General features: G+C 36.8%; 1 protein-coding gene across 1 annotated transcript; it reads right to left on the bottom strand.

The window, feature by feature from the left end:
• Positions 1-110: 110 nt before the first annotated feature.
• On the bottom strand, positions 111-3,804 carry LOC125676414 (uncharacterized). Its single transcript, XM_056153446.1, has 2 exons — positions 3,742-3,804; positions 111-1,331 (listed from the first exon to the last, which is right to left on the bottom strand). The coding sequence occupies exons 1-2, from the start codon at positions 3,802-3,804 to the stop codon at positions 111-113; spliced, it is 1,284 nt and encodes a 427-aa protein (XP_056009421.1).
• Between the last annotated feature and the right edge of the window lie 6,560 nt (positions 3,805-10,364).

Below are 10,364 nucleotides of genomic sequence, written 5' to 3'. Positions count from 1 at the left end.
AGAAATTTGAATATTATATTTTAATCTTTTTTACTTTTCAAATAATAGCATGACTAAAAACTTAATTTACTGGCAAAGATGTATCTACATCAACATGTAGCATAACAAATTTATTTCATTAGAGGAGGGAGGAGATTGGTCCAAGCAATGCATATGAATACCATTTGTTCAGCAAGATGTGCCTCATTTAGTGGAAGTGTGCCACCAAGGATACGGTAGTTTTTCACTTGTTCCATTTTCATTTCAACTACAATACGAGCTGATGCTATTGCTTGAGTTTTAAAGAATTCACTGGGAGTCATTTGCCTATTACCAGGGATTCTTGGTGGTATGTTGAGGTCAACATCAGCTGGTAAAAGATCCTCAATGGTGAAACCTTTATCAGCCATTATCATGTCTCCTGGGCTCAACTTTGGTAAAAGGCCATCTTGTTGTACTATGTGACGATCAGAAGCATTACCACACCATAGCCTAGATACAAAAGTCACAAGTCCATTCGGTGCAACACCAATAAGAATCTTGAAAGTGTTGGAGTGCTTGTACTCGGACCATGTTAACCACTGAGCAATCAGAGAGGAAGGTTTCTCTGTATACAATTCTGTACAATCAATAACAATGCGACAGTTCTTGTAATCACGACATCCACTTGGGAGATTGCACATTATTTGCTCTCTGGAGGGCCATGGTATTAGTCCTTTACAATGGTCATATAAGAAATTCGTCCAAGTGTTTATGATCCGAGAAACGGTTGTGGTAGATATACAAAAGATATCTGCTTGGTGCTCTTGCAATAGACCGAGTCTGAGTCTCATACACACCAAAAGAAATTCATCTGCTGGTCGGAGGAAACGTTTTCTCCCTGGTTTGTGTCCATCAGTTTGGTGATAAGCTGGTATGGGTGTGTTAGCACATCTTTGTTCTCCTTCCCAGTAATAAAGTTTGTCTGCACCATGTTTAATTAGTGTGCTCAGATAATGCCAGAACATAGCAAAAGATACAAAACCAGTGTAAAATCTTGTTTTCTCATCGTTGTATCTTAGATCCTCTGGTGAGATATATGGTAAGGAAACTTGTATACAAGCATCTCGCATCACTGGAGAGGGTTCTCCAACTTGGATTTCTTTACTCTCAGTTTCACTCTGTTCAGTGTTGCATCCTTGATGTATGAATTTTGAAGGATGTTGAGCACTTTCACTTTTCCCCGACACAATAGGAACGTTTTCTTTTGTTTCGTCTGTGGAGTCGTCCAATACAAATTCCTCTTCAGTGTTGCATGCAGTTTCTGCAAGATGTCTAACGACAGGTCGTCTTTGCTTTACAACTGCAGGTTGCTTTGATGGAAATATAGTAGGTACTGATGAGTCATTAAACTCTCCTTGGAAATGCTCTGAACAAACTCTAGTACTGTCATTAACAATTAAATTTGCACGCACATTTCTCAGCCTGCGAATCCATTATTGTTTTAGTTTGGTTTTTTTCTCTGACATAGGTAACCGATGGAGAACAATTTTTATGCCTTCCGGGGTAACTGTTGATGATGTATTTGAACATCCTGGAACACAGCAGTACTTCCTTCCCATGCTGCAAAAATGGAAACAAATTAAACCTTCATTGAATAAACGATGTGTCATAAAACTTTGCTGAAATGGGACAAAGCTGAGACTTGAAAGGGGGGGGGGGCATAAAGACCCATTTAAGTTAACACCCCCAAATTTTACCTGTACCCTGATCGATGGTAGGCCGCCTGTCAATCAAACTTTTAACAATAGATCTCAGGTGGAGTGATATCTGCAGAGACTGTGTTCTAGAGGGACCCCAGAGAGGTGTTTTGATAACAATAACAACCAATACTTACCAGCATCTTTAGATCTTAAGAAAGCCCAATCTACCTGAGTTTTGATAGCATGGACCTGTCCACAACTGCTTCTTTCTCATAATTCAAAATTTAAAAAATACCCTCCCTGAACAATGCAATTTTGACATAATTGTATCCCCCCCCCCCTCTATATATACATGTATTATAAATTACACAATCAGAAATCAAAGAATAATTTGCACATTGATTTCTAAAATTTGTAACTTATTGAAATAATTTATATTATCAATTTATGATACCTCAATATTTATAAAAGAAATTATTCATTGAGTCAATAACTTAGAAGAAAGAGGGGGGTGGGTGTAGACTGTGTGTCAGCTACCACTAGGAATACAACCATTATACAATCACTATGACCACAGAAACTCTGCAGACAGCCCTGAGACATGTCCTGTGTATACCAAAACTATATACAACACCCTGCTCTCTTGGTCATGTAAATTTCAGGTAAATAACAATGACCATAGATGAGCTCCACCCACATCCAGTGATCCATGTAGAAACCATATGGTATTTTTGGGGGGGGTCTTTAAGGGATGTATGCATTCCCCCTAAAATTGACCAACCAGAGGTTGATTTTTGATAAAGTGTGAAACAGCCATTAAATGCATGGTCACAAGATGTTTAACTTATTTCTGAGTCCAAAAAATGGGTAGTGAAATGTAAGGGCCTCGCTCAGCGAGTCCCTACCCACCACAGGCACCTGAAGTATGGATAGCTTGTATAGATCTTATGTACATACTCCCCCTTCTAGAATGAAATTATTTTATACAAAACCACAAATGTATTCAAAATATGTTATTTCCCCAATGTTCACCCTCATAAGTCATTCAGAATAGTCTGCTTCTACCTTCTGTAAGCTTTTGAGATGACCACTTGTGAGATACTAATATTTCCCCACCGAAAAGCTCGGTTCGATTAGATAAATGGCAGAATAAGACAAATAAAACGGATGGCATGGGATTTAGACGAAAGACAAAGTAGAACTACATTAGCCTGATGACTCAAAGATATTTGCAGTCATATTTTTCAGTCCCCAATCATTGTTACCAATAACTCCAATCAATCTAAATTGTATTATAATCAAAACTTTGTTAAATACATGTATGCTATGCATGTCTGTCTCTTGTATATGTGTTAAATCATAACTGTTCTTTGTATTTTTGCCCCTTGTGCATCCATAATTGGTCAATAAATCATATCATAACAGTATCTCACAAGTGGTCATCTCTAAAGCTTACAGAAGGTACAATCTGACTATTCAGAATGACTTGTGAGGGTGATCGGTAGGGAAATAACATATTTTGGATAAATTTTTGGTTCTGTATAAAATAATTTCATTGTAGAGGGAGGGGGGGGGGGGGGTAATGTACATATTCAATTTCAATTTACTTATTGATTCACCAAGTATGTTGGCATACAATCATGTTGCACATTATGAGATATATAATGACAATAAACTAAATACTAACAGTTCATTTACATATATATGTAAATACAAGGGGGGGGGGGTTCATTCACCAAGCATGTTGGCATACAATCATGTTACACATTATGAGATATATAATGACAATAAACTAAATACTAACAGTTCATTTACATATATATATGTAAATACAAGGGGGGGGGGGATTCATTCACCAAGCATGTTGGCATACAATCATGTTACACATTATGATATATATAATGACAATAAACTAAATACTAACAGTTCATTTACATATATATATGTAAATACAAGTATATATTTGACATGTACCTGTGATATTAGACTATGTATGCAATGTAGTATTGCATATTACATAAATTTACATATTAAAGATATCAATACAAGCTATCCACACTGTAGGTGCCTGTGTCCCTACCTGGGCTCTGCCCAAGACCCATTGGGAACCTAGGCCACCTGCCGTTTTGCAGACTCTCGCCATTTTTACGCCATTCTCTAACTCAAAAGCTGAATATTCCCCTAGTGTTATCATAGATAAAATGGCGCGGGGGGGGGGGGGCAACAAAGGAAGCCTATGATTATGTACTATTGTGGCAAAAAGTACTGTGCATTTTTCTAAGACCCTGTTACTCCCTTTCAAACTGTGCACAGTAAATTGTAGGTTTTTAAAGTTTCCTAAACAGTGAAACGGCGACTGTGATTTCGCTCAACGTTGACATAATACGTACAGTAGGGGGCCCCCAAGATCCCGGTGCTTAACGTAACGATTCCAGTTGAAAATATGATACACAACATCTTTTTATGTAAAATAAAATAACTATATATCGTCGCACAACACTATAAAACTAAAAAATAAATAGAACATTACCTGAACTGGTAGTACCGCACGATTAATAATCTCAGTTGTTTGCTTTAATGTCGTCTACGCCTGGTCCTTGAACTCCCCGGAACTTACGATGGAATTCTAACTATTAAAATGTTGACGGAATTATTGTATTCCGCGGTGTTGCGGAAGAGAGGCATTGTCTATAATTCCCACATATTTTGTAAAAATATTATGCTAAATTGTAGTTCAATTGTTCAAATAATTATTTTCTATTAAGGCTTGGATTAAAAAGTTTAATAAAATAGTCCTCTTTGGCTTTGCGAGTTATTTCATTTTCAGTCCACATTTTAAAGAACGGGGACACTTTAAATTTACCACCCCCACATTCCGCATAATGTTCACTACATGGGGTGTTCCGCACACTAGGATCTTTAATTTGTTGTTTGTGCACCCTCACTCGCGCATTAAGTTTGTCCTATGTAGTTTTCTCCACAAGTTGGGCAAGTGGCACAGTAAATAAGATTATCAGATTTACAGTTCATGTTGGCATTGACTTTCAATATTTTCCCGGATTTTAAAGTAATGGAATCACCCTCTTCTATGTATTCGCACGTCCCGCAGCGTGGGTCACCACATTTTTTGACGTATTTGATCTTATTCAGGGAGAAATTGGCTCTAGTTAGTAGTTTTAGGCATGGTGCCTGACGTCGGCTGTTAATAATTTGAGATGAATATATATATGCAAGGCGAAGATAACGAACAGTGATCAATCTCATAACTCCTAAATAAATATATATATATATATATATATATATATATATATATATATACGAACAGAATTACATAATGTGGCCAATATCAACAGAGAATAATAAAACTACATATAAATACATCTAGCACTACAACTACCCTAATCTATAAACGTATTTACAACGCAGACGACATGTTTCTTGGTTGTTAGGCTTGCCAATCAATGTTAAAAGCGGAGCGAATTAGGACATGCCTTATTCGTCCAAAGAGCTGATCCAAAATATACGAAGTGATAAAAATAGACTTAATTTATAATTACTTTTTTTTTCATCTGGGAATACATACGATACCACATGGAAATATGGCATCTTGATAAAATATCTTATTATTGATCTTGCAGGACATTTACCACACTTTATTAAGATTTTTATACGTCCGTCTTTAGACGGGACGTATTATGTTATGGTGCTGTCCGTGCGTCTGGCTGGACGTCCGTCCGAGGTTATGTTTGCCGGACCTTTTACCTTAACAGTTGCATGTACGACTTCGAAATTTGGTCACAATTTCTCCCTCAAGAAGTGTAAGAGTGAGTTTGCATTTCAACTGGATTGGTCCGTCCTTGACCTACTTCAGGGTTATAAATAGGTCAAACAGTTTTCCGGACTTTTTTGTTACAGATAGATATTGTCCTGAAATTTACACATCAGCTTCCCCTCAGAGGAATACAATTTCAGTTTGCATTTCAACTGGATTGGCCCATCTCATCTGTCCGTGGCCTACATTAGGACTAAAAGTAGGTCAAACAGTTTTCCGGGCTTTTTTTTTTTTGCGTTATAGGTACAGCTATTGCCTTATTCTAATCACAGGCTTCCTCTTGGAGGAATACAACTTCAGTTTGCATTTCAGCTGTATTGGAGTGTCCTTGATCTACTTTTGTGCTCAAAATAGGCCAAACAGTTTTCCGGGGTTTTTTTTCATTATGGATACAGATTTTGCCCTGACATTTAGTCAAAAGCTTCCTCTTGGAAGAATACAAGTTCAGTTTTCATTTCAGCTGTATTGGTCGCGCCTTGACCTACTTTTGGGCTAAAATTAGGTCAAACAGTTTTCCAGGCTTTTTTTTTTTTTTATTACATGTACGAATACAGATATTGCGCTGAAAATTTAGTCATAGGCTTCCTCTCGGATGGGAGACAAGTGCACTTAGCATTTCAGCTTAAGGTTGATCGATCCTCATGTGATGGCATAGGTTTTTGCAAAAATCTTTATTAAATTAAACTTTGTGCATGATAGAAATATATCCATCACAGGGATTTTAATCACTGTATGAAAAAAAAGGGTAATCTATTGATATTGAAAAAGTTTATATTTTCCATAGATAATCAATTCTTTATAATTAAAAAAAAAATGTAGTCAAGGGCAATAACTTCTATGCTGGTATTTCTTCTACTGCATGTCTATCATACATGCTTTCCCTAATATCCACAATTTTCCCGTGGGGATCCGGGTTAGAATAGGTCCTCAGTACCCCCTTGCTTATCGTAAGAGACCGCTTAAACCGAGTTCCCGTGTCACAGTAGGTGTAGCACGATAAAGATCCCTCCCTGCTCAATGGCCATAAGCGCCGAGCATAGGCCTAAATTTTGCAGTCCTTCACCGGCAGTGGTGACGTCTCCATATGAGTGAAATATTCTCGAGAGGGACGTTAAACAATATTCAATCAATCAATCAATCAATATCCACAATTAATTGATACATATTCATGAATTAACAGGTTGTTTTATTTTAAACTGCTGGCATTTAAAATTAGTCATTTCAACAATTTTTTTTACCTATTTTAATTATTCTGTGTAACGCAAATGTGTGATTTTCTGATGTTAACATATGCTTCCGTTTTAATATGTCTGACATCTTTAAAAATGTGGCAACATACACATTTTCTTTGGTTATTGATTAAATTGAACTATTTTGAATGGAAATGAATACAGTTGTTGCACTTTTAACCATTAATATTGATAAGTTACATGATGATCGATCCACCTTAATTGGCGCACTACGATCTTCTTTAGGGGTAGAAGTAAGTCAAAGGTTTCCTTATTTCTTTAGGTATGGTCACAGGTATAGCTCTGAAATTTTGTCACAATCTTTCTCTCAGGGAACTACATATTAAGTTCACATTTCAAATTAATTGGTGCACCATGACCTACTTTAGAGCTAAAAGTAGATCAAATAGTCATCAGAGATGTTTGATGTTTAAACATATTTTATTGAGAAACTCAATAGGATCGGGCAACAGGCATAACCAATGTAGGCCATCATAGATAGATATTGCACCGACATTTTGTTACAATCGTCCTCTCAAGAGAAATACATAATCAGTTCATATGACAGATGGATTGGTGCACCTTGACCCACTTTAAGGCTTTTCTATCCAAAATGTGTGTTGTATCAATACAGAGTGCACAATATGATTCCAGGTTGAATTTCACTTTCCGACGGGCGTATATCGTACTGTTTGCGGTACTCTTGTTAAGTACATATAATAGACATTTCAATGTACACTAAGAAATGGGAGTTTCACAAGGAAATATTTTATCGGTTACATTATCTAGTATTAAAATAAAGTCTCGCTGAGGTACGTAGAAACGACTTTCATGGAAGCCTATATGTCGATGACTGTTTTCTGTTATAAAATTAGCGAAAACTATGGTTATACCTACACAAAATCCAAAATTGTGCTGATGTAAATGGTATCAAGTTTACCAGAATTAAACCGCATGTATGCATTTTTGTTCTAAACGGAAAGCCCACAATGATCCACAGTTGCAATAAGATGCTACAGTGTACTCTAATCAAAGTTGTTACAGAGGGCAAGTTCTTGGTTGTCATTTTTTTTTTTAAATAATAAACTTTTCTGTATTCCATATATAGCTAATAGATGCTGGAAGCGATATGTACACAAGATATTGATGTAACTGAAGTTGTTGCAAGTACAAAATGGGGAGCAGATAAAATACTCTTCTACATCTACCTCTGTGTCCCTCTCTAACCCAGGCTAAACTAGATTATGGTTATATCGTATATGGATGGACAACAACATCTGATATCAAAGTTCTCAATGTAACCTACCATCAAGGACTTCAACTGTGTATGGGAGCTTTTCGGACCAATCCTGTAAATATTTTATATGTTGAGGCGAACGAACCACCTCTCGACCTACGTAGAATTAAACTAATCTTACATGTACAATACATCGTTGATTGATTATGGTTTTACGCTGTTTTGGTATTATTTCAGTCATTTTTCGGCGGTTAACTAACTGAAATATGTTTGTTTGTGAGTATAGGGAGTTTCCCTGACAGCCCGCCAATGCGCCTACCCTTTTTCGAAAACCAAGGAAACGGATCTTTTGCGTGCCAAGGAGGTTGTGATCCCTGACACGGGCACCCTTTAAACGTCCCATCCGACAGACATAACAGTTAAAAATACATAGTTAAATTTAAAGCCAATACTGAAAACCCTGCATTTGACTGCGTTTTCCATCCACAGTTTGTACACTGTTTAACGTCCCTCTCTAGAATCTTTCACTCATATGGAGACATCACCATTGCTGGTGTAGGGCTTCAAAAGTTAGGCCTATTCTCGGCGCTTATGGCCATTGAGCAGGGAGGTATCTTTATCGTCCTACACGTGCTGTGACACGGGGCCTCGGTTTTCGCGGTCTCATATGCCCTATTTAGAAGCAATAGGTACTGATGAAGACCTATTCTAAATCCGGAACCCCACGGGAGACCGCAGTTTGAAGATTTATGACAACAACAAGACATGTATAAAATCGATTGGTCTACGAGTTATAAAAAAACGTATACACGATTCTAACTTACCTTTGGATATTGTAAAACGCTCATCACGTTCTGAAATACAGTAAAACTCGAATATAGCGAACACGGTTATAGCGAAGTGAAAACGATTTCCCCGGCAAATTCTTTGTATATTCAAATAAAAATCTGCGTTTATAACGAACACGGATATAGCGAATTTACGGATATAATGAAGTAAATTCCTATTCCCCATGAATTAAAAATGAACGTAAAAATCACCTTTTATAATGAATTTATTCTTTTCATTTTAAACTCTTTGTGATTTTTAACAATCGTTTTCCATTGACATAAAGGATCCACCCTTATTACAAAATTTCTGTTTGTATTTTTTCCAAAAAAGGTTGTTAACGCAAAATAATACTTACACATACGTTTAGGAAATATATTGTCGGTATTGTTTACTATTCTCGTTAATTAAATTTGAAATTTGATTGCATTTATTTTATCGTACACTCCTTTATTTGTGTAAGGCAACAAGTAAATGACAATTGCAATAGACTGTACATGTATTTATTGTGCAAAATTGTGTTGATATTTCTCTCTCGACATGTTCTTACATGACTTAATAATCCATCAAGATAAATTATCATATGGAAATCATTGTGTATATTTCTTGTATAAAATTATTTCTTCTCGAAAATCTATAGGCTTCAATATAAACGCAAGTATATCAATTGCTGATATCTTATAGAACTGATATACATGCAGATCAAATCAGTTTTATAACGAATTCGTTATATTTGAATCATGAATTCGCTATAAACGTATAGCGAATTAGGCTTATAGCGAATTTTTATAGAGGGTCCCCAGAAATTCACTATATCAGAGTTTTACTGTACCACCATGGTCCCGAAGTAGATACATCCCGTCGGATTACAAAAAATGTAAAACAAAACTAGAGATTGCTTCATGTAAAACAGTTGTCTCCCCAGCCCCCAAATTGGAAGTACTCCAAATGAAACCTCCTTAATGTACTGCATAGTATAGAGAAGGAAGCATAAGCAGGAACATAGCCATTATAAACTCCGATAAGAAACACAGGAGAAACTATTTTACACTCTCCAACCCTCAAATCCACTATAACTCTAAGGACAACAATTGGATCCTCTTGTCCCTGAAATATGCACATTTGCAAGTGGCATTGAAGTATCGTATAAAATTTCAAGTCTATCGGATAAGCCATACAGGAGAAATAGCGTTCACAAGCTATTTTAACATCCTCCACCCCTCTTAAATCCACTATAACTTTTAGGAAAATAATTGGATCCTCCTGGCCCGACACTATGCACATCTACAAATGACGTCCCGTGGGGATCCGGGTTAGAATAGGTCCTCAGTACCCCTATGCTTGTCGTAAGAGGTGATTAAATGGGGCGGTCTTTCGGATGAGACCGCAAAAACCTAGGTCCCGTGTCACAGCAGGTGTGGCACGATAAAGATCCCTCCCTGCTCAATGGCCATAAGCGCCGAGCATAGGCCTAAATTTTGCAGCCCTTCACCGGCAGTGGTGACGTCTCCATATGAGTGAAATATTCTCGAGAGGGACGTTTAACAATATTTAATTAATCTACAAATGACAATGAA

The sequence above is a fragment of the Ostrea edulis genome, chromosome 2 (assembly GCF_947568905.1).
Source record: "Ostrea edulis chromosome 2, xbOstEdul1.1, whole genome shotgun sequence".
NCBI lineage: Eukaryota > Metazoa > Mollusca > Bivalvia > Ostreida > Ostreidae > Ostrea > Ostrea edulis.
This window is presented reverse-complemented; position numbering and strand designations above follow the sequence as displayed.

Bases quoted from the DNA above. Each gene is read 5' to 3' on its own strand.
- LOC125676414 (XM_056153446.1), bottom strand. From the start codon at position 3,804: ATGGCGAGAGTCTGCAAAACGGCAGGTGGCCTAGGTTCCCAATGGGTC. The intron at 1,332-3,741 runs GTAGGGACACAG...TTTCCATCAAAG, and splicing joins GGGTCTTGGGCAGAGCCCAG to CAACCTGCAGTTGTAAAGCA.